A 25,300-nucleotide genomic window follows, 5' to 3' on the forward strand; every position below is an offset into this window, starting at 1 on the left:
GAAATGAAAACAAGGAAAGTTCCAAGTTGAGATTTGTCAGCTGACTGAAGGATTAGAGAGAGTGGCATGTGATTGAAAAGAAAAAAAGATACATGGAGCTATCTGTGTGCAACTTTTAGGCAAAGAGGAGACATGAGTAACAAAATGACAGGAGTGATGATGTTCATGCAGTTTGAGTCCAGACTTGTGTTTTGCTTCTAGCACTATGTGCACTTAAAATGGCCATTTTCATGAGCTAAGCAGGCTAGCGAGAGTTTAATTCAAATGCTAATGTTTTTGGCAAAGGATGCAGCTCTTAAAACTTTCTCTTAAATCTCTGTGCAAGAAACATTATTTTAATATCTCTTAATATTACATAATTCTCAGGAAATTGAATGTATTGCTTTTAATAATAATTCAGAAATTAAATAAGATTCTCATTTAATTGCTCTTGAGTTGGAAACAATAACTTAGAAGAAAGGTGATTAGATATAGCAAATTATGAAAAAAAGACAGATTATTTAGTATGGCTACTTGTTTTCCATAGCTATTTCCTATGTCTTTTGGACAATATATGACTTTTATTGAGTAGTAAATAAAAGTAAGATAAGGCTAAAAACAGAGTTTTCTCTTTCAGTTTTGTCATAGTAAGGAATACTTGTGTTTGAATTTGCTAGGAAATAATTGTAATCAGTTCTATACTGGAACATCCTGGCATTATCCAACAGTTGCTACATGATTCAGATGTTTGCTTTATTTTAAATGGTTTTTTTTGTATTCTCTCTTCCTTTTGTATGTGTGTAATACTCTCCCTTATCTTTGTTTCACATATAACTTAATTATTAGCAACGTATTCAAAATATCCTGGATACTGTCTACTATAGTGTCCAGTTTGGTTTTATTCTTGTAATAATGCCTTTAGGTGTGCTTTCTTGCATGTAAATAATTCTCGTACAAGATCAAAGACTGAAATTAGATTTTGCCTTTTGACTTGTTCAGAATTTTTTCTTCGATTTCTGGAACTGATCTTAATTACATTTTGTGGGTTCAACTTTGAGGGAAAATTGGATTAAATGCAATCTTACACAAAACAATACATAAGTGTATTTCATTATTTTAGGGGTGATTTTCAGTGATATTTTTCCTTTATTTAGTTAGTCTCTTCAGTTTAATTAAATATTCTGCTTTTGATTTATTTCCTTGCAGAAAAGATAGTGCTCATCGTATATATAACATCATGTTTTAAAGAGATACAGGAATCAGGAAAATACTATTGCTGAAATAGTTTTTGCTACCTGCATGTTAAAAGGATAATAAAAACCTCATGTTAGGGTTTCACGGAGAGTAATATTTCCTGAATTGTGAATGTTTGTAATGTAAGCCCTATTTGTTAATAAAAGTTTCACGTGTAATATCTGCTGCCATAGTTACAAGTAACTAACTTACCAGATGAATGCAAATTGGAAAAATTGTAGAAGCCAAAGTTAACTCTCTATTACAATCCCACAATATGAATTTATACTAAATTCACTATAGCCTGTGAAGGTTTTTGTGTTTTCAGCATCAAAATTCAAAAATAGAATATGTTTCTCTGTGTTCATCAGATCTTAATACTTTAGTAAAAACGTAAAACCTGCAAATAAAAGTAACTTGAACAAGCTTCAGGTGAAACCAAGTAGCTGCAAAAATGTAACTTGCTTGTGGTCATGGAAAGTTTAATAAAATTACTGAACAACTAGAAAGTCCAGCACAACAGAAAATGCCTTTATGCTAAAATACTTAAGAAACAAGGTTGAAGTAAGTGGCAAGGTATAGTGCTCCTTTCATGTATGGGCAAAGACCTCTGCAGTTTAATTTTAAGGAAACTAAAGGAAATGACTGTGGTAAAATGAAGGAAAAGTTAAGCTGACTTTGAGCTTGAAAGGAGACATTAATCAGAGTGGTTTTTTCACTCTGGGAACATCAGATTAGAAAAGAATGTTTTAGTAGGTAAAGCAAATAGTAAGAACTCTTTCATCATAAGTTTTTAAGCATGTGGCAGCCTCCAGTATGATTCATTCTGAGGCATCTTGTAGCATATCAAGGTAATAACATGACTTGTTTTTATCAAGCTGCAGCTTGTATCGTTATCAGTGTTATCAAACAAGCATGTTATCTTACCTCTCTTTACTACTTGCCTTAATTAAAGCAATAGCATGTAAAGCAATTGAAAAATGGCATCAGCTGACTTACAGTATTTTAGATGGTTTGGATTTCGTTGACAAAAGAATTCTTTAAAGTGATCATTCAGCCACCCATTAAGCAAGGCTAAAACGCTGTCCTGAACCAAAAAAGGATGGACTTGTTTATAGTGAAAAAATAAATCTGGAAATCTGAGAAATCTCCATTTCTTAGGTACCTTTTTGCACTTGTCTAAAGGTCAGCAGAAATGTCAGAAATGGCTGCATGGTAACTGCATTTACCAGCCCAAATGAGACTTAGGTTTAGAGAAACTCTAATTCAAAGCCTGGGTAGTGCACTGTTACCTCATTTTATTTCTAGACTACCATGCAGTTATGGAAGCTGGAAATGTGTGAAAGGTTTAAACAGATATCAAAATACCTTTGAAAGCAAATGTCACAGGAGAATATTTGGTGTATTGGAAGGGAATGAATTTATAATGAATGCTGGGATCTGTCAGAGTTTCAACAACTCCATTTGACCTCATGCAGGAATAAAAGAGAGGGAAATATCTGGGGTGTATTATGTAGAATTTAGGATGGAAATATGTGCATATGTGTTCCATATTGCCTATGCAGTGAGTCCCACACATTCTGAGTACATCAGATGTCCCTACTGTGTGTGCACAGATTGTTGGCATGCTGGCCAGGCTGTGGGGCCTCTGGAAATCTTGGACTGATGCCTGAAGCTCTTGGTCTCATGTTCTGGGAGGGTTGAGAGGAAAAGAAATAAGCCCTGTCTGGAAAATCTGGTAAACCAGAAATTACAGGTAGGATCAGCCAGAAGATTGAAAACTCTTCAGGAAAAATGTACAGGGGAGGTTCCCACCTGTCGTCTGTGGAGCCACAGGAACAAGGGGACTACTTTTAAGCATCCATGAGAAATATTTAAGAAGGACAAATCCAGTCAGTCAGCATTTGATTGCTGCATAGGAATCCACATTTTTATTTGGAGAGGTTGTGATTTGAGGAAGAGGTTGTGGAAAAACTAGAAAAATAAACTAAATTGGACAGGTTTGGAAAACATTAATTTATGTGTCCTTAAAATAAAAACTCAGGCTGCACCAAGAAGGGAGCCTTGTTCATGCCCTGGGAAATGTTATACAACATGAGGAGTATTGGATTCAGATGATATTTTGTGGTAAACTTGTTTTGGCATGTGGTAAACTTTCTTAATTTTGATTATCAAAGTTGTTCTTATGTTTTTTCTGAGAGGCAAAATATTTTAATTCCAAGGATTAATTGTTGCTCTCTTATCTAGTTATTGCAGGTACTTGATAATTTACTGCTGTTTTTTCCTCTTGCTCTCTAAAATAGCAAAATATATCTAAAGCTATACAAGCTTCTTTTATTAAAAACAAAAAGCATTCTCTACTACAATAATCTAAGAAATGTAAAGTTATATAAAGGATTGTTAGATCACCTAATTAGACCATTTGAAAGCTATATTAGTAAGTATTTTGGGAAGCTACGGATGCTGACAACAACTCAAGAAGTATCATCTGCAGGATTGTTGCATGCTTTAGCACATTAACTATTTTGTGATCTAGTTCCTGCATTCATTTAACTCCTCTATTATTCTTGCATCTCAAATTTGTTAAGTCTGGAAATTAGCTGGTGGCCATTGTGAACTCTGAAGAGTCTGAGAGGTGTGTAGTAGTTTAATAGTCAGAAGAATGAGAACAGTGCTGTGGGTCTGACCTGTCTCTCCTGGTGTAAAACCAATGGAGGTACTGTAATGTGGGGCAGAGTAAGTTTCATTTCTTAGGACAGTGAGCCGAGTCTCAAAAGACTTTGTCTTTAAATACTGATTCAGTCCCAAGGGTTGTATGTAGTTGGCCACATTTAATTTATTCCATTCCAAGTGTTGTTTCATTATCTATAAAATGTGGTCACTACTTAATGGTATTGTCCTAAAGATAAAGTCAGATAAGGATAATAGGGAATTCCAGTACAAGTATGCTGTAAATTGTTTTTGTTAACTCAATGAATGGATTATTTGTCTGAGAACCTGGGATGTCACTTAGCATCTGCAATTAACCTGAGAAATGCGCACATTCTGGACATTAAAAACAAAAAAAGAGGGAAAAGGAAAACAAAACCACTAGATCTTCAACACAACTGCAATCTGCTAATTGTCCTGATTTGGATTGCTTGGTAAATTAATCTGTGAACTTCCACATGTGACTCTTTCCCCTTGCAACACTTAGGAGGGGAAGTACTGGATGCTTTTGCTGTTTTGTTTAGTATTTTGGCAGATTTGCTGCTGCATAATGATTGCTATGACCTAAATGGTTTATTTTAGAGCAGGAAAAATAATATAAAAATACTCAGAAGACAGAATATCCTCTGTAGAAATAGTTCTGTGATAAAACCCCACTTTTGAGCAAGAGGTGCCTTCAAAAATCTGTCTACACTTAGTTCTAGGTACATCAAGAATCATCAATGATTTGTGGGCCAGAAATCCTCCATACTGGTCATGGTTTTAGTTCCATGTCTTCTATCCTTCTGACTGTTTTTCCCTCCAAGTATCAGCTTTGTTTTCTTCCAAAATGTTAATTACTGTGGGACCTCATATAGGCAAGCTTTTTCTTCCCTAGTAACTCACTGAGTCTGCCCTTTATCAGACAGATGAGCTTTGCAGCAGCACATTGATTCTCTAATCTTCCTGAGCAATATATGCCATGAACTCAGTTAAAAAAAAAAAAAAAAAAAAAAAGATTACTTAGGAAAGTAAAACAGGAGTTTTTCTTGTGAAAGTTGGTTCCATCAACATGTTACTCTCACTATACTGTGCAGTAATATGTACCTTTTAACATGCATGTTTTGCTACCAAATCTGAAAAATTCGCTCCTAAAAGTTGATTTTGGCTGAAAACCGAGTGCTTACTATCCTAACAAAATGCATACCTCTGGTGCAGAGGAGTTGTTTTAGCTGATCCATCAGTTTGATCTTCAGTCATAATTATTTCAGCAATATGAACTGAAACTTTCAACATTACAGCACTGATGGAGTAGAATGACTGGTTTTCAGGACAGGTGTGATTGCTTCACAAGTTGACTTCTTGTCAATAACTGATTGACAGCAGAATTACTCATCACACCAGTTTATTTCATGTATTATCCAATGGAGTTGCTTATAATTACATTGGAGTTGTTGTCAGTGCCTTACTAAAAATAGCTGTAGGGCTGAAAACCTTAGTAACAGACATGTTAAGATATTATAAAGTAAAACACTGTGTTTGGAAGGACAGAGGAGCTTGTCTGATGGTACTGTCTGGGAGGCAAGGTTTTTTCATGTGGGTTCCTCTCCGTTGCCTGAAATAAAGTAGGCATAAAAAGCTTTGGTAACCTCTAGAAAAGACTGTCATGGCTTGTGAATTGGAATTGGCAAGTTGTCAAGCTCTTCTGTCTCTGAAAGGCCATTTTTCTTTTTACCCTTGCTTCCCTGAAAAGCTTGACAACTTGCCAGGGTACCTCTTGGACCCTCGGAGGTGTAACATTGCTATTGCTGAAATAAAAGTAGCAGTATATTCTTTACTTCATCTTGGAGGTGCTGGAGTTGTCATAATGTTCTTCTGCCATCCCAACCATTTAAAGTTTAAGGATTAGGGAAAAAGCGAGACTGTAACACCCTTTCCATGCCCACTGACCTAATTCTTTGCCCTGAAGTGATACCACCTGAGGCTGGAGCAACTCCAGGTTTTGGATGAACTGAGAGAAGAAAGAGGATGGAACTGTCACTCTATTCAGCATTCATACAACCATCACTCTATGCTCCCGAGGAAGTTTGCTGCTCTTCTGCTAGCTAATGTAGTAGATAAACTGGTTTATACAGCAGTAGTCTTGGAGACACAACTGAGGACTTAAAGAATTGCTGATGAAAATGTGGTATATAGGATGGTGGGGGCAGTGGGGAGAGGAATCTTTAAGAAGACAGTTCCTGGAAAATCTTGCAAAAGCAATATAATGTTGATAAATGTTTAGTTCTCAAGGTACCGACACTGGCAAAAGTTAAATTCTTGTGCTCTGGGGTCACAATTGTTGGTAACATTTCAGCCTTGATGATTCTTGTCTTCAGAAATCTGGACATTTTAAATACAAAGTTTCATATAGAACCATGAACCTGGAATTTCCAAATTCCTGGATGTGAAGTTCTGTAAGGATTAAGTTCTTTTACAGGATTTTGCTGTTTGAAATCATATTTTTGCTGCATGAAAGGACTGCTTAGGGCCTCTGTATTTGTTGCCACTCCTTGTATTTAATCTATTGTACCTGTGTTGCCAAGCTTAGCACAGTAATTTTAGTCTAATGTTGCAAGCTAGATAATGTATCTAATGCATAGCAGAACTCTGAAATCATATAATCCAGGATCTTATTTAATGATATACCAGGGAGTAGAAATGTAAGTGGGAAAATAAAGTATTTTGACAGCCTTGAATACCTCTGTTAAGAGAGAATGATGAAAGCCTGGCCCATTAAAAGCACTGCAGAAAATAACAATTGATTTAAGTGAACTCAGAATTTCAGTCAAGATGCTTTAAAATTTTTAGGGTTGTATCAATTGGCATTAATAATTAAATTGTTAGTGCAAACATGAGAAGAAGGCAGTTTAGTTTAAAATGCTGGGGTAAAGGCATAGAGGTAAAAAGAAAAGTAAGGATGGTGGATTTCAGTATTAATTCAAGTTAGTATAGTTTTGCAGTTAAAAATTTTGAATTATCTTGACACTACATCATGTCAGACAGAAGATGATGCACTGTTGAAATGAAATATTGTTCCTAGATGGTTGGCTGGCTGTGAACGTCCCTCATATTAGTGGGAGGTGTTGTTTCTGTCTGCAGCACAATCATCTTTGTGGCTTTACATTTTAAGTTATTCTTCAGTCAAGGTCTGTTGAGATGCTGTTTGTTAAAAATTGCCTAACATCAAAGAGTGAAAGTAAAACCCTTAACCCACTCACACCATTTTTTCCTCCCCCTTGAAAAGGCTGTCATATGTAAATGTTTGACCCTATTTTCAGTTCTTCATAGAAGATATCAAATTCAAAAGGCTAGTAACCACTTCTTCAACCTTCTGTTTGCTGACTAAGGTTTAAATGAAGCATGTAAAAATTGGGACCTTAATGTATGAATGGGAAGGTCTTTCCCTTGTGTATATGTATGATAACAGAGCATATGTAGCAGGTATGTTCTGTTCACTTTACCAGACTAAAGAAATTCCTGTTTAAGGATATATTATTTTCTTAAATCTAATTTCTAATGCTAAAACAAGCATAAAAATTAATAAACTCTTTTTCTATACTATCTCTGTGCTCCTAGACTCCTGTGTATGAAGATGACAGGTAAGTCTAGAATGCACTGGTGTGCTTAGCATGAGATGGAATATCTTTTTATTAGACCAATGATGGGTATTTGAAAAAAGTTGGACACGTTTGCCTGTACAGCCCCATTTTAGGTTTCCAGTCTGTTGGTGTGTTCAATGTCCTTGCCTTGACTGGTAAGTGTTGGAGGATCTTAAGTACAGTAACTTCACGACCATAAGGCGCACCGGACTATAAGGCACACCCCCCATGAGTCGTCAAAATTCGCAACTTTGTAGATCATATAAGGCACACCGGACTAAGGCGCACTTTTTTTTTTTGCAGCGAGGAGCTGCCTCCAGCTCCCCCAGCGCGGTTGCTCGGCCCTGCCTCCCCGGGGCCGGGCTGTGCCCGCCGCTGCTCGGCCCCGCCTCCCCGGGCCCCTGGGCCTGGCTGTACCCGGCAGGAGGGGCACTGCGGGACCCCGGCCCCGCCTCCACCCGGCAGCCACGGCAACGTGGCCCCGCAGACCCGCCTCCACTCAGATGCCACGCCCCCGCAGCCTCGCCTTCACCCAGCTACCACGGCCCTGCGGACTCCCCCCACGGCTCGCAGCTCACACTTCCATGTTGGCAAATTTCTGAACTTTGTACATTATAGAAGGCGCACTGGACTATGAGGTCCACTTGTGGGTTTGGGACAAAATTTTAGTCAAAAGGGTGTGCCTTATAGCCGTGAAATTACTGTAAATGCTGTAGCTCTTCCAGGTGGCCTGAAAAGCCCTGTTTGGGCTAAGGCTGTGCTGAGTAGCTCTTGGGTACCCTGGTTGTTGCATTAGCCCTTGGCAGGTGCAGGGAAGCTGTATTCTGCTGTCTGCTCTTTGCTGCCTTTACCAGCATTCACAGGTATCCAAGAGTGTAGAGTTTATGTTTGAAACAACGGCAGGAAAAAAAGCACTTCAAGTACTGATGCTATTGTGCTAGAGCTCACTAATGAAGAATTCCTCAAATTGCACCTGAACAGATGTTTTTTCAAGTCATTACTTGTTTTCTTTAAAAGAATTTTATTAAAGATTTCTGTGAGACTAAGATCATTTATTTATTTCCTTTTTTGAATCTAGTTTAAAATTATGATGTATTTAATCTTGATTCTGTCCTGTGTTCAGTGAAAAGTTTTGGTTAATATGCATGGGGAAAGATGTTTCATTTTATGAGTCAAGGCTATTGCTTAATGAATTGTCTTATTGTCTTAAGTGGTCATACTATTCTTAAAGAATGCTTCCAAGATACTGGAACAAATACAGAAATTGGATTATTGTGCCATAGAAATGAAAGAATACACGAGCATTTGTCTGCTTAATCAGCCCTATCATTGAAACAGCATCCCTTTGTTCTTGCTTCTTGGCTACAGTGCTAAAGTAGAGCAGGACATGCAGGATTTTCTCAGCTGACCTGTAAAGCTATTAGAGTCCCAGGTTTTAAAACTGGGACACAGACAGCCATACAAATATTTTAATAATCTGTGCACACAGGCATTTATATGGGGAGTCTGTCTAACAATCCCAAGTGTCCATCCATAAAAGGCTGGGGTTTTTTTCTTTTCATAAAATTACGTAGTACTTGAGAAGTATTGTCATAGTGGAAGGATATTTCAAGGGAGAATAGATTTGGATGGAACCTGAGGAAGTTGTGTGGTTAAGAGTCACTCCCACCCCTCTTTCCAGAGCCAGGGAGCAAAATTGGCTTGCACTGGGATCCAGTGTAAACTTGGAGAAAGTGACGAAATCTCTAAGTCTTGAGGGCAGAGAACATCAACAAAACAACACAGTCCAACAGTAAAAACCCTTTACCGTGGATCATGATGCCTACTAATGACAGTAAAAGTGACTCTAGGAAGCAGAACCATCTTTACAGCAGTGGTTGTATTACTCTGGTAAACTTATTAACATCCTCCCAAGGCATCAGATGGGAAAATTTTTAGTACCCAGTGCAACTCTGTGGGATCTTTGTGTCCCAGTTTCAAGTGAGTCTGGGAGATAACAAATGGATACCTTCAGTAGTTTTAGCTTTGGCTCAGGAGCGGTGAGGTCACTCACTGTCTTGATCCTTAGTAGAGGGGAGAGGAGAGAATTACAGTAATTTCACGATTATAAGCTGCACTATTTTGGCTAAAATTTTGGTCTGAACCCAGAAGTGCGGCTTATAATCAGGTGCGGCCAATATATTGATGATGTTCAGAAATTTGCCAACCCAGAAGTGCGAGCCCACAGCAGCCCCAAGCTGAGCCGGAGCCCGCCCAGCCCCGGTGGTGGGGCAGTGGTAGCGCTCCCTGGCCCTGGCAGTGGGGCAGTGGCGAGCCGAACCCGCACGGCCCTGAGCCGAGCCAATAAACCCTGCGATCTCGCAATTCTGTTACTAATTGGCAACTTTGTGAAAGTTGCACGTAGATCCTTGCTGCGAACAAAAGTGCATCTTATAATCTGGTGCAGCTTATATATGGACGAAGACCTAAACGTTGCCGACACCCAGATGTGCGGCTTATAATCAGGTGCGGCTTGTAATCGTGAAATTACTGTAATTGCTGGATAGTTTTTGCCACTTATTTTGGTGCTTGCTTTTTTAAAAGAAGTTTTATTTATAATGAAATTTTTATATAACATTAAAAGAAGCTTCTTTAGTGCTAGAGGCAGATGATGTGCATTAGACTAGTAATCAGCTGTACTTGAAATACTTGTGTGTTTTAAGCTCTGCTTTGTCAGTGCCCAGTGCTGTGGAGTAGTATGTGTTACTTGGAATATATTTCAAATAGATGTAGTAATTATTAATTTTTACGGATCATAAATAGAAAACCTTAAATGGCACTGGACACTTTCTTCCCATAGTTAGACCTAAAATTTGTATTTGGTTGACTACTATGAATAGTGTAGGAGATAAATACCTGTTAAGACTGCTTGTAACTATGAAGTGTTTAAACTTAGCAGAATTTAATGAAGCGTTCCTGATAGAAGAAGTACCATGTGTGATACATTATTATTGCAAATTATTAATGTTTTTTAGAAGAAAAAACCAAAAAGACTAGCTAATATTGGCAGAAAATCATTAACTGTGAATGGTATCAATATATGCCAAGGTTCATGAAGAAAAACCCTGACTTGCTTGAGCTACCTGGCTGCAAGACCTTTTCTATCTATTTAATCTTTCTTACATAAACTAAAGCTTCAGGTTTTCTGTACCAAGTCTTTTGAGTTACTTTATATTAGTTCTTCGGAGATGAAGAATATCTGGCAAGAAACATAAAGGGTTGAACCCCAGCGTATGAACTGCAAGAGAATATAACAATTGAAGTTGATGGCAATAATGCCATCCCACAGGAAGTTGTAACACCATCTTGGGAGTTTCCAGTGTTTACACTGTAACATCCAGTTGGTATAATGCTTGTCTTTCTGAATTCTCAAAGAGTTTAAAATGCACTCTCTGTACACTGTGTAGTGACTCTTCCCTTTCAGTGCAGATGATGAAGGAAAAACAGTTTTGAAGTTTGCTGTGTCACTTCAGGGAGATTTCCAAGTTCAGCTTTGCTGTCAGGGAGAATACTAGATTTTACCTTTTTTTCATTAAAAGTAAAACGTCAGTGTGGATAGAGTAGTAATGAATGGAATAATGAGCAGTGGCCCAGCTCTCCTTCACAATGTGATGGACAGTGAGCACTGTAGAAAGCCCTGAAAACTAAGAAAGCAACAGTTCTTTTGGCCTCTAGATAAACCATCTCCAAAAGGATTTGCTATCTGTTATGAAAATGAGTGAGTAGATACTGTTAAATGAAGATTCCATTCTTCAATTAATAAGTGATTTGCATTCCAGAGTAGATAATTTATGCCTGCTACCCAGGCAGCAATTGTGATTAATATGCTGCATTAGTTGCTTGAACAGATAAAATCTCAACAGCTAAAGATCTTGTTTTCATGCAGATAAAGCTAATAGGAGAATCAAAGGAAGATAAAACCTTGAGAATGTGATGTAATGCACAGAGCAAGTTATACCCTGTCAAAACTGTAAAGTCGGAATGAAATGTGATCAGATTTTCCTTAAGGGAGGTTGGAAGAAAGGATTATATATTGGGACACCTCAAATTCCCCACCTGTAACATGATGGGAATGGAACTGACCAGTTTTGGCAAATAGAGTGTGATGGCTCACTTCTTCATTTCCTATGTAAGAAGGACAGTGCTTTTTCTTAAGGACACCCTGTGTCTCATAGGCAGCATGGGCCAAACATCACCACTGACAGTGAGTGGGGTTTGGAGTCTCAGATTAATTGCAACAACTAAGAGGCTTTTCTTGGTGTTTTCTTTAGTCTAAATCCAATAAACTAAACTCTGGTTAAAGAATTTTGTATCTCTTAGACTAAACATTAAAATTAAATTGCTTTTTGTGTTTATTCTGTTAAATTAGAAAAAATTTATAAAGGTTTCCTAGGGTCATCTAATTTAACTTCAATTACTACACAAGTCTTCACACTCTTGTATTCAGCAGACTATGCTTATTATTAATTTGATCTCAACACCTTTTCCAAAGTTGTATCCTAGTGTAGCATATTTATCAGTGAAGCAATTCCTTAAATCTCTTTTTTGTTTTTGTTTTTTTGTTTGTTTGTTTGTTTTTGTTTGGTTTTTTGTTTTGTTTTGGTTTTTTTGTTTGTTTTGGTTTTTTTGGGGGGACTGGTAACAAGCTTCTTCTCACTGGCAAATTCACACTTTCATTTTAAGTTGAATAGTGAACCATTTGGGTCATACAGAACACTAAGATGGATTCTAATGAGCAGTAACTAGAATGCATACATGTAATCTGGGAAACTATTCTCTTGTAAATTAATGGTTTAATTCACAATAGATTTAATCTAAAAAAGCATACAAATGAGAATTTTATGAAATATGTTTTCTTTTGCTTTCAGTATATAGAATCATTAAGGTAGAAGAGATCTATAAGATTATCAAGTCCAACTCCCAAATGTCATGCTGTTGTTTTCTTCATGTATATGGGACATAGATGAGACAGTTAAAGTATTGTTGCTGTGGGAGTCAGTTGTCAAGTAGGATTCAAATTTTTTCAAAGTTTGGTACTCAATCTTCTATGTTAAATTAAAATTAGGATCTTTTCTTCCTCATTTTAACTAGCTTGCACCATTTAGTTAAAAATATAAGCCATTAGTCTTCTCAGTATTTATTTAATTATCAATTATCTCTTTGGATTTGTTCTGAAATATGTGGTAGAAGTATTATTTCAATATACCTTTGTGACCTTTGGTCAACTGAATGCCCTTGAAGCTATGGTGTAAGCAGATATTGTGTAGGTTTCTGACATAACTGTGAATACATTAAGTGCTGGACTGCCTCTTACAAATTGGTTTAAGAAACTCTAATTTTGGTTTAAAGAAAACATATCTCCAGATTTTACCCTTTTTAACCTATTGTATTAATGCATTGTTTTAAAACTTGAAGCATTTTGTCTTACTGTGGTTATACAGGTTGAAAAATTGTGCAGAAACAAGAAACAGCAATTGAGTAGAGTAAATTTTCATTAATTATCCCCCTTCTTTTGTAGATATTTGGGCAATCGGCTGCATATTTGCTGAACTGTTGACTTCAGAACCTATATTTCACTGTCGCCAGGAGGACATCAAAACAAGTAATCCTTTTCATCACGATCAGCTAGACCGCATTTTCAGTGTAATGGGATTCCCTGCAGGTAATTTATTTTCATTAAAGCAGCAGACATAATGCTAGTGAGTTGTTTGTTGGGTTTTTTTCTAAAGGAAATTACTAGTTGTTTGTATAGGTACAAAGAAACTGTCAGTTTGATGGATCTGGAAATGCTGACAACTAAAGAACAATAGCACTGGCCAATAAACAGCAAGTCAAACAACTCCTGTAGTTATTTCTACCTGAGTATTACTTTACCTACATGTTTAGAATTGTAAATGCTTTTTCTTTTTTCCCACACTACCAAAGATAAAGACTGGGAAGACATAAGGAAGATGCCAGAATATCCAACCCTTCAGAAAGACTTTAGAAGAACAACGTAAGTAATGATAATGTAGCAACAGTTCACTGGGTGTGGTGGAGGCAGAAATCAGCTCCTACGCTCTGAATTTTTGGGGAGGGGATTTTGAAGTATTTGGGTTCTAACACATGGTAGCTGTCCTGTTTGAATTAGCTGGTTTACATGAATGGTGTTCTTTCCCTCAGCTGCTTGTTAAGAACATCAACTGAGTGGCCTCCTCATTTCTCTAGGAGGGGTGATTATAAGTGTAATTTAATCTATGGCAGGCATAGACAAATAAGCTTCCTTAACCCATTTCTATTACATATTTGAGATAATGTTGTTCACTTTGTGTGAGAAATGATAGGGAAGCATTGGTATTTTTGACAAGTGGAGGATATGTGGAGGCAGCAAGATATTGGACAGAAATTTCTATTGATGGTAACATGTTCAATAGGTTGTGATTCAAAACTTGTCTGGGATCTGAGATTTTTCCATTTTACTGTTTCCTCGTGCTTTGGCTAAATTAGTCAAGTGGTGATAATAGATCAGAGCTGGTAAGGACTCCTTAAAGTAAGGTAAAGGACATGGATTTGGGAGTTTTGGATACTATTTCCAGCTCTGACATGGATTCATTACACTGTCTTTACACAAGATATTAAGCTTATCTGTGCATGAAGCTTCTTTCTTTTGAAAATGGCTATAGATAACCTCTGGAGCTGTAAATTAAAGACAACGCACAGGTCATAGGTATTTAGGTCAATTTTGAGCTTGGGAGGTGTAAGGACTGTATGATTTTCTGGAGGTTGGGGAAACAGAATGGTAATCTGACTGTTCTGCCAAGTTCTAGCTGGAAACAATAGCTTATATGTTGAGCTGTGCTGCACTGCTGAACACTTTCTGTGGCAGTTGCTTTAGAAAAACAGACTATGAACTTCAAGTTGTGTCTCTCTGTAATTGTCCTTATCAACAGCTTATCCATACACTGTAAAAATTGCATGTTTGATAATCTTTGCATAGTTGATAGCACTCCTATTGGTGAAAAGCACACTTCATGTGTGCAACTGCTAGATAAATAGCTGATGTGTCTTCCCATAGCAGTTCTTTTTACAATTTATTTACTGAGGGTTGGGAGATGTTTCTGTGGTCACTTTATAGAGTTCCATGTTTCTAATGCACTATTATTTCAGACATGTCTTTCTTTAACTATATTTTTCAGATATGCCAATAGTAGCCTCATAAAATACATGGAGAAACACAAAGTCAAGCCTGACAGCAAGGTTTTTCTTTTGGTAGGTGCAACTTGAAAATTGCTGTGATGGCAGGAATGAAATTGCATTTCTGAGGGTAATACCTGCATCTGTTTTTCTATCTCATTCTAATGAACACCAGTGTTAAAGAAAGCTATTTATCACTAACTGGCCATTTTTAAAATGTGTTTTCTTCATACACAAATTGCTTCAACTGCTGGTATTGAAGATCTGAGAGTCTTCTCTAATTAAGATCTGCAAGACACTTGTATACCCAGCCTTACCTTTAGGTCTGCTGTACAAATAAGAGAGTGAGTATCATATGTATTTTGATTCTGTGTGGCTTCAGAGAACTAAAGAGCCCCCAAAAGCTCAAAGAAAGGGAAGAGGAAAGGAGAAATTTATTTCCTGTAGTAATTTGGTTTTCTTTTTCTTCCTTTTGACAATAGTCCACCACTTTTCTGGGGATGATTCCAAACAAAATCCCTAAACATATATTTGCTGGTTGCCTAATTGAGTCATCCATTGTAGGCCAACACAGGGTTGCTCTAATACAGCATCATTTCTGGAAGTCTCTGATGATTTAGTGATGTCTAAATTTAGGAATGAAGTTCAAAGTGATTTTGCTAATGCTGTGTACAGGGAGCTCTGTAATGAGGCTCTTAGAGCAGCTTGACTTTCAGTGGTCTGCTTTCAGTTACAAATTCAGCATAGCAGTCATCTCTCTATGTCCTGGCAAAGATTTGCTCTTTGACTCATGAGTGGCTGCTGGATGATGACACAAATAGCTGTGGAAACAGAATAGGTTGGTCCCAAGTTGGGTGGAAGGGAAGAGTTTCCTAAGAAGAGTGAGACTTGAAGAAAAATTAGTTACAATTTCTTAAACTCAACTTACTGGGTGCACACTGGAATCACCTGGAGGGTAAATCTAACTGAAAAGATGACAGTTGTTAGAGACATCATTAGTGTTAGCACACGAATTTCCATGTTTTCCTACAAGAAGTGGAATCCACCAGAAAACCTACTTGCTGGCAGTTATATTGCTAATTTTCTAAGGCTGAACACTGAGTTGAGAGTCATCTTGGGTGGGTAGTCTGCTTTTCCAAGGGGAAATATTAACCAGAACTCTGAAGAGCAACAAAACTACCATACTTTACCATTTTTCCTGAACATCGTGAGGAAGACTTAGTTCTGTAAGGAAGGTAGTTTGTTAGATTTTTCTTAGAGTTCAAGGAGTGCATAAGAGTGGTTTAATGATCAGCCACAGAGACAGAGGCTGATCTCAAATAGTATCCCAAAGCTCTGAATAGGAATGCCCAGAAGTATGGACTACCATCCTAATATCTCTTTGCTGTACACTGGAGGTACATGTATTGTGAAACAGACTCCCTGAAAATCCTTGTTCATATCCAAGGTAGTTATTTTTATGAGATGACCTCCATCTTGCAGGGTGACCTCTGAAGACATCTGCTTTGTAGCAGGCATTGATTGAGACTGTGCTAATGAGTACAGGAAGTGTGGTACGTGGGGAACAGATGGCATCAAGTAGATCAGTGCAGGATTGCAAGTGACTCTTGACAAAGAGAATGATATTATGCCATTCTGCTGATTGACATTGAATGATAATGTCTAGATGAAGGGCAGAATGTTTTCCATTCGGGAAGAGGCATCTGTTCTTGCTGTCCTGGAAAAGTTGCAAGCATAGTGTTCATAGCTGTCATGTCAGGCCAGTGGAGTCTGAGAGCTTGAGACCTGCTAGGAAGTATGAGATTTTGATGAAATCTAGTCTCATTGGTTTCCTGTGTTGTCTTAGCAGCTGCTGCCCTGAAAACAAATTGTCTCCAGGCATTTTAAAAATTTATTTTCCCAGAAGCTAGAGATAATCAGAATTTCTCAAAGAAGTTGGTTCACAGTAGCATCACGGATAGGCTGGTTATCTTGCTGGGAGGGATATTGTGTGTGATATTACTTGGAATGGGTTAGCTGATAGTATCCTCAGGAGTGAAGCAGGAATGCTAAGAGAAGGCATCCAGGGGACAGAGGCTGATGCCCTTTGCTCTTCTGTCAACAGTGACATCTGGTACCAAAGATCAGGAGTGGCCTTGTACAGAATATGCATTTTTTGTCCCTGCAAGTCACTGTGGAGGAAGTGGGAAATTTGCATAACCTGTAATAGTGCAGGAAGCTGCTCTAGCTGACAAAAAGTTTTCATGTGGGGAAAGGTGATTTGAAGTAAAAATACTGAGTACCAAACTGCTGTCTGTATTGTATTATGTGTGGCCACTATGTAGAGAGCCAACATTAGAAGTTCAGTCTGTGGAGATGTACAGAAAATGTAGGGTGTACACAATGCAGGAATATCTCGAGGTGTATCTCTAGGCAAGCAGCAGAAATCCATTTAGGACCTAGTTGCAAATAAACTGATGGGAGGAGAGACAGCCCACATGGCTCTGTTTTGCTGTGAGCCTGTTGAGGTCCATGGCCCACGAAATATGGGAATAAGAAGAGTTGGGAAGGAAATGGCAAAAATACAGAGAGTTTTGAGACCTTATCTATCAAGCAGGGTTAACTACAATTATTGACAAAGATGATTTCTTGTATTTCCTTTCTTGAGGAGGGTGAGTGCTTTTACTGAGGCTGTTTACTGTGGCATATATATAGACTATAGGATTGTCAGTTTTAAATTTTTTGGAACAAAAAGCCCCAAATACCCATGCCAAAATCACATCCTTTTGTTGAATATCCAGGCAGTTTTTCTTGGAGACCTGAAAGAGAGTTTGAGCTGAAATGTCCTTTACAGAAGGAAATTTATTTTCACTACTGGCTTGAATTATGAGAGTATTGTGAGAGTAGGATACTGTAGAATGTAATTTGAGAACCCAAATTTCCTACTGTAAGTTGATCAGAATGTGATAAATAAATAACTATTTTGAATGTGTGATAATGTCTATAATTCCTATTTTATACTACTAATATACTGTAATCTTCTTCTATAGCCTGCTGCAGTCAAAAGCATCTTAGCTAATAAATTTGTGCTTACTTTCCTCCAAGCAATGAAGAAGGGTTACTAGGAAGGGTCTGCTCCTTCTCATTTTGGTACCAATTAGAGTGGGTTTGGGAGCTGCTTGAGTAATAGAATGCTCTGATTCTTGAATGTTGCCAGAGCAAGAAATGAAGATTTATTGTGTCTGTCCCTAAAGCAAAATGGAGAGTCCTGGTCATGTTCAGTCCATTCTGACACTTTCTTCCTTTATGTCAGCAGTGCAGAACAGTATAAAAACTATACATGTACTACAACAAAAGCTATTATTTAGAAATTATGTTTTATGAACCTGTAATAGCTGAATTTAGCATTGCTTTTGTGCAGTGGTTCAGCCTGAGCAATTAATACTGCCTGATACACTGAATTGTTTATTGCATGAGAAGTACTTCACAACCACAGTTGATGGATGTACATGGTAGTTCTTGGGAACTTCACTGAACAAGCAATGCTAACTTAGGCTTGTCTGGACAAGCCAGAAATAATTTAGCAATCCACAATCCAAGACATACAAGTCATAGTTTGAAAAATGATAGTTTGATAAGCTTTTTGCTATTTTTAATGTTATGCTTTGCAGCTTCAGAAGCTTCTTACTATGGACCCTACGAAAAGAATTACCTCAGAGCAGGCTTTGCAGGACCCCTACTTTCAAGAGGATCCTCTGCCTACATCAGAGTATGTATTCCCTCTTCTGTGCACTTCTGGGGTGACTTCTTTCTACTATATGCTAGTCCCTGATATGACATGACACCTGAAAAATTCAGATACCTACCCATGTCCACAAGAACTAGCAGCTCAGCCATGCCCAGTAGAAACTACTGGTACAGAAGTATCTGTATCTACTAGTGCTAGAACTGTGTGATCATGAAAAATAACCCAGTACCACAGTAGTGTTGTAATTCTGAACGTGGTACCAAAGCCAGAGCGACATTATTACTGCAGCATTTAGAGAATCAATCTCTGCACTCTTCTGTTTTGCTTTACACAGCCTCACAGAGCCCTGTTCTCCACTGCCTGGTTGATTGTGCCTCTCCCTAGGGGTGGGACAGTTCTGACCTCCCATGCCCTTTTTCACAGGGTAACAGTATGAGAGAAGTGAAGAAATAAATGGCTGCCTAAAGTCCCAAATCCCTTGTTCTGAAAGCTTGAGAGTATAGAATTTATATGTCTGTATATTTTGTTGTCATGAAAAGTTCAAACTACATATTCAGTTCCAGCTGGCAGATGTTGTCAGTTTCTCTTCCCAGTTTTCGGAAGCATGGTGGTGCATAGCATTATGATCTGTATGAACTTGATGCAGGTACACTTCTACCTTTGCTTTTGCTGTTTCCTCAACTAGTAAACAGCAAAAGGAGGGAATAGTCGCTGGAATGCAAAAGGAGTCTAGTTGAGACTAGTTGGGTTTTTTACATTTCTTTTTCTGTTTGAAAAAATCAAATTTTACATAGCAACAATATTAGGAACTGTTTACATTCTTTTAAAAACCATGTCATGTTGATTGTATTCTTAATGTTGGCACAGAAATCTAAGAAATTGATACTGGTCAAGATCTACCAGTAATTTTCTGCTTAGTGTTTTTCTGATGCTATCTTGTGGAGAACTGTAGCTCCCCATGGATTACAGGATAACATTATGATAAGGCCTCTGCCATAAACATTAAGGAATGTTTCCAATTCCACTGGCCAGCTGAATTTAAAAGTGATCTTTTTCCCTAAACGAGACCTGAGAAGCTTAGTGAAAGTAACTCTGCAGTTGTGATTGGCAAACGTATTGAAGCCTGCTGTAAGCCAAAGCAGGCTTATAAGACATTAATACTCTTTGGATCAGTCCCTTTATTCAGTGAGCCATACATGTTCCAACTGGATGTTATGGAACCTCTGACACTGTGTTTGTTCATTTTACCATCTGGATCAACAAGTGGTCGTTCTGGCATTTGCACATGTTCAACCATGCCGTGATTTCTAAATGACAGCCTTGTGCCAACAGCAAAGAGATCTGACATTATAATCAGCACCTATCTTGGGTGCTCACACTGCCACTCACTTGTGAAAACAGGATTTGTTGAATACAAGGAATGAAGTTGTGTTATATGCACTTGTTTTTAACATAGTGTTAAGTAAATGTATGCTGTGTGTATGTATTTGTGGAGTGTTTACTTTTTGCTGTGTTTCAGTGTGTTTGCTGGCTGTCAGATTCCGTATCCAAAAAGAGAATTCCTCAATGAAGATGAACCCGAAGAGAAAGGGGATAAGGTATAATAAACTCCTTGTTTGATTGGGGTTTTTTTTGCTTTCAATTATGCAATAAGAAAGCATCATGGTGCCAAATAAAAACTAATGAAACATGAAGAGTTAACCAAAAATGTGTTTCCGAGGCAGAGCTCTCTTAAAACTGCTTCTCAGACAGCTGAAGAGTATCAGATGCCTCAGGGTGTCTCAGGTGGTATCACCAGCACGGTTTGCTCTGACCTGTGGGGAATGAGCTGGATGGGCTGTTCTGTCAGCTGTAGCCTGCTCTCAGCTGCTGTCGTTCTAAGACGACCTTGCTACCTCCTCCAGCATCGCATGATGAAAATACATTGTGAGCACATGAAAAGAATGGCATTTTCATTGTATGACTGGCATCCATCCAGCCATTTGAATGTAGATGGCTGTTGGGGTCTCAAATAAATAGTGGCAGCCTGCTTCTGGCACTACATCAGAACATTTCATCCATCTGCACACAGTTTCCTGATCATGTTTTAAGGGCCCTCAGACAAAGGAGTAATAAGGAATCTGAACTGTTCTGGTAGCAACAATCTGCTCTGAATATTCTCTTTTCCATAGCCCCATAGACATGAGCAAGAACTTGTTTGTGTGCATAATAAGTTCTGGTGTGTTTGCAACAGAATCTGATGTGCTTGGTGCATATAGCTCAGCTGTGCTGTGTGACCACAGCAATTGTCCCATAGTGCTGTGTGAAGGCCAGACAATGGTGCTACAGTGTAGGAAACAACGTGTTATTTTCACTGACCAGGGTACAGTGAGACACCAACAGTGATGTATAGCTAACAAAACATGAAGAGAACAGTCTTGAACTGTAGTTATCTGGGGATTATGTATGAAGGGCTGTTGTCTTTCAGAGAAACCATTTGACTATGTGAATCTTCTGTTTTCAATTTTCTGCGTAGCATAACAAACTAGTTGAGTTTAAACCTGTATTTTAGAGAGCAAATTTTGTTTTCAGAACTGATATTGCAGATTCTTCTTTACTGAGAACAAGTGGTAGTATCCATGATTTTTGTGTCCAGATAGTTTTTTCCAAAGGAGCAAACAGACCCCAAGCAAAAATACAATTAAATTCATGACACTGATTTGATTGTAATTTAGTTAGTAGTCTTGCTTTGTGAGTTACTCTCACAGCTTCAAAAAGCAAGAAGAAACCTTTTGAAGGAAAATTACTCTGGCTTTTTTGCATTTAAGTCAGAGTACTTGAAAGTAAATAGCTGTCTTTTCCTTGGGAATGTTGCAGGGATGGTGACAATGGCATATTTGTATTTAAAACAGCCACTATATAAATGGTCTTCAAGATTGTTGTGGACAGTCAGGTATTTATGCATACTCCAAATTAAACTTTTTCCTAAACCATGTAGGTAGTACAAGTCACACATTACTCATTAAATGTGTTCCCACAGTGTAGAAAATGTGAAGGTAAAGGCTATTGGGAAAGTTGAATCTCTGCCATGTTTTGTTGCTTTATGATGTTATTGTAAATGAAAGTTTTTTGGTTTTTTTTTTTAGACTGGTTTGTTTTTAAACCATAAATATCTGTATAATGATTTGGAAACCTGGAGAAGTTGTCTCTTGTTTATTTGGAACTTGCATCTGAATTAAATAACATTTAGCATAAGCATCCATTCTTCAAAATGGTTAATTGTTAGTTAGCAAGACTGAAATAAGGGTTTGTAAAACAAAGTGAATTTTTTTTCTCATTTAAATTCTGTAAGGCAAGTTTCTGCTAGGTTTGTTTCTAGGTAGGACTGAAATTTCATTCTGGTAATTTGTGCCTGAGAGGTGACATGGCAATGGGTTCTTAAGTGTAGACCTTTCATGAGCATAGTCATTTAGGAGCTGCCATGAGCCAGACTGACCAGGACAAGGTTTTTGCTGGCGAAAGCCATTTTTGTGCAGTAAGGTGGTACAGCCATGCCCCAGCTGGAGATTGACAGAGCAGGTGTCAGTCTCCAGCCAGGCAGCAGCAGTAGTAGTTCCACACAAGAGCAAACTCAGGCTAGTCAACTAAATTTTGTGCTAAAATCTGAACCATAAAACCTGGGACCTACAATAAGCTCTTGTCTTTGATTGTGAGAGTCTCTTCAGTTGTTGTTTACACATAAAAAAAATTTATGTTTTGGTTTTTCAGCTCCACAATTGTAACTACTGTACTTGCATCCAGGACTCTTCATATGAAAACACAAATTTCAGAATTCTAATACAAATAGTACCTTAGTTGTTGGTGGTTTTTTATGTAAGTGAAGTTCAAACCACTATGAAGAATAAATTACTTCTTAATAGTTTTTTTTACAAGCTAGTTTGATTAACTTTTTAGATTATTGAAGTTTAAATCTTCCAGGAAATAGAATCTGAGCTGAGATTTGAGGACTACATGCAGGAGGATACATTATGGCTTTTGCTAAATGTGAAATGCAAGCCATCTCTTAAGTTCTTGAAGATGCAAGTCTTCTTTGTAGTCTTAAATGAATGCATCACTGCAAATTTTGTTGGAATGTATCTTGGGAGACCATTGTGATGAATGGCGTAGATGCAGATCTTTTATGTAATTTACCCGAAGTAACTAAAAGCCTCTTGGTGAAGGAGGGCATCAAGAATTTTCTCCTAGTGGCAAATGATTGTTGTAATTTCTGAGAAACTAGTGAAGTAAGGTTTTAATTAAAAGGCTGCCATACTAAAGCTTTGGTCATTTTATAAGCAGATAGTCTAGGGAAAAACCCTATCCTGGAATGTTCCTTACAGTATACTATGGGAAGAATAGTAAGGCCTTTTAATTCAATCTATGTCAGTTCAAGGTTTTTTCCATAATGAGCAAGTGAAATATCTCACATTTGGCGTGCAACTGCATTTCTTTGCAGTTCTCTTACGTGATTTAGTGCTGGGCTGGAGGAGCCATTGCTGGTGTTTGAAAGCAGATGAATGTGTAACCAACAGAGTTGCACTCTTAATTTTCTGACCTTCCCTCCACTTTGTCAAATACTCCTTTTAGTCTATAGCCCTCTGAAGACAGAAGAGTTCTCAATCTCTTTTGTTCTTGTGTTCTTCTTAACCTTTTCTTTCCCTTCTGTGTCACTTTTCTCTGCTTATTTTCCTGCTAGGAAAGAGTGTCCTCTTAATTATCTGGCTTCTCTTCCTTTGCTAGTCGTCTCCTTCCTTTGCCAGATTCTTCTTTCAGCAGTTTCCTCCTCTTTTGTCTTCAACATCTCTAGTCTGTTTTCACTTTTCTGCTATTTCAACAAGATTTTTGGACACCATACGTTTTGGGTGCTTTGATTTACTTCATTGGGTGATTACTGCTTTATAAAGGGTTCCTTTTATCCTTTCCGAGCACCTGGGTAGCTGTAAGAGGCACTAGGTTGTCTTTCCAGTTTAAGTCCAGCATTAAAAAAGGAAAACGACCCCAAGTGGGACACCCCACGAGGTGTGCAGGTCTGTCCCGAGGGCGAACTCCTCCCAGCGCTCGGCGCTGCTGTGTTTTCCCCTGGGTGACAGCGGGGTTGGCAGCCGCGCGGAGCTCAGCAGCCCGGCCCAGCACAAGTGACGGTGTTGTGTTTTCCTCCCGCAGAACCAGCAGCAGCAGAACCAGCACCCGCAGCAGGCAGCCCCACAGCAGCAGGCGCAGGCCGCGCCGCAGCAGCCGCAGCCGCAGCAGCAGAGCAGCAGCCAGACCAACGGGACGGCGGCGGGCGCCGGGCAGGCCGCGGGGGCCGCGGCCGCGGGGCTGCAGCACAGCCAGGACTCCAGCCTCAACCAGGTGCCTCCCAACAAGAAACCACGCATAGGGCCTTCAGGCGCTAACTCAGGCGGGCCTGTCATGCCTTCAGATTATCAGGTACCTCTGGAAATTTCGCCGCTTCTCGTGCTGTAGGGCCAAGGGACGAAATGTCATTTCCCCCCTTCCCAACCGCAAGAACAGATCGCGTTTTAATGAATTTTTGATGTAACCCGAGGCATGCTGAGGTTTTGTTCTGTGATTAGCAATTTTTAATAGAATACCAGTTTGAGTTGTATCTACTGCACCCTGTAAAGTGTTGAGGACTAGTCTGCTCCAGGAAAGCACTTAACTTAAAATGCTTGATTTGCCTAACTATATTTTAGAGTAACCTTGCTGAAGCCAGTGGACGTAAATGCAACACTGCATCAAGTTTGGGATACTCAGTCTTGGCAACATTAAATCCCATGTGAGGAGCAGATGTGAGACAATCCTGAAAAGAAGCAAAGCTAAAACCAGGCTCTCCCATTTAATTCCTCCTATTGTCATATGTATGGAGTGGTTGTGTAATTTACTCTGATATCTTTCTAAGTCTACTTCTAATGTTAAAGAAAAAAAATGCATGTAAGCATATAATTTGGTTCATCTGTTTGATTCATGCCAGAGAAGAGCAGAAAGAGATGCAGCGTTTTTAACATGACCAAAGTAGAAGAGATTTCGTGTTTTCCGGTACAGTAGCATTCATAAGGAGAAGCACTATCACGGAATAATTTTTGAATTTGCACACTTGTCTTTGCTTACTAGAATTATATTTTCTACCTTAAAAGTGACTGGCATTAAATACAGAGAGCATTGAAATTACCGAGATCTTCAGCACTTCTGAATTTATACTTGCTGGAGTAGTAATTAGTTGAAAGAAGAATTTTTAAAAGGTAGCTATTTAGAGTGCATTTTAAATTATCCTAAGGATTCTGTCTGCTCCTAACCTCCAAGAGGATCCCACCTTGGAGAAGGGTCTTTTTGGGCTGCTTTAAAGTTAAAATAATTAGGTTTATAAGGCACCAGCTCTAGAGCTGTCTTGACTTAGCCCTCCAGACCTTCTCCACAGACAATTGATTACTCAGTGCCAGACATATTTCTCCCATTTTTGTTTGACTCTTTCAGTTACAAATGTTCATGAAGGCATTGTGGGCAGTTTGAGGGGAAAGACAACTAGGTTTCTTTTTTGAAAAGTTCCAGACAGGCTTGAGATCAGTGCATCTGTCTGACTGCACAGTATTTATGGCTGGTCTGGTTTGGTCTATACTTTGAGGACTGGTGTGCTGCATTTGATGATATCCATCATAGAATTCTTATCCAGTTCTCTCAATTGTTGGCAAACTTCCCCCTTGCAAGTTGCTAGCAGTCTAAATATTCTTTTTTTTTCTTTTGTGCCCTCTATGATGCTTTCCTTTTAAACTTTAACGGTGCAGGCATCAAAATCATGATCTGT

General features: G+C 38.5%; 1 protein-coding gene across 2 annotated transcripts in view; it reads left to right on the forward strand.

The window, feature by feature from the left end:
* Positions 1 to 25,300, forward strand: part of CDK19 (cyclin dependent kinase 19) — a 123,456-nt gene that overhangs the window by 92,799 nt on the left and 5,357 nt on the right. For both annotated transcript variants that reach the window (XM_033055019.2, XM_033055021.1), the window contains 6 exons: positions 13,099 to 13,242; positions 13,506 to 13,575; positions 14,756 to 14,828; positions 18,404 to 18,501; positions 20,000 to 20,078; positions 23,662 to 23,928. In XM_033055019.2, coding sequence (XP_032910910.1) covers positions 13,099 to 13,242; positions 13,506 to 13,575; positions 14,756 to 14,828; positions 18,404 to 18,501; positions 20,000 to 20,078; positions 23,662 to 23,928 — 731 coding nt within the window. The remainder of the gene's footprint in view (positions 1 to 13,098; positions 13,243 to 13,505; positions 13,576 to 14,755; positions 14,829 to 18,403; positions 18,502 to 19,999; positions 20,079 to 23,661; positions 23,929 to 25,300) is intronic.

Source organism: Catharus ustulatus, chromosome 3 (genome assembly GCF_009819885.2).
Source record: "Catharus ustulatus isolate bCatUst1 chromosome 3, bCatUst1.pri.v2, whole genome shotgun sequence".
NCBI classification, from domain to species: Eukaryota; Metazoa; Chordata; class Aves; order Passeriformes; family Turdidae; genus Catharus; species Catharus ustulatus.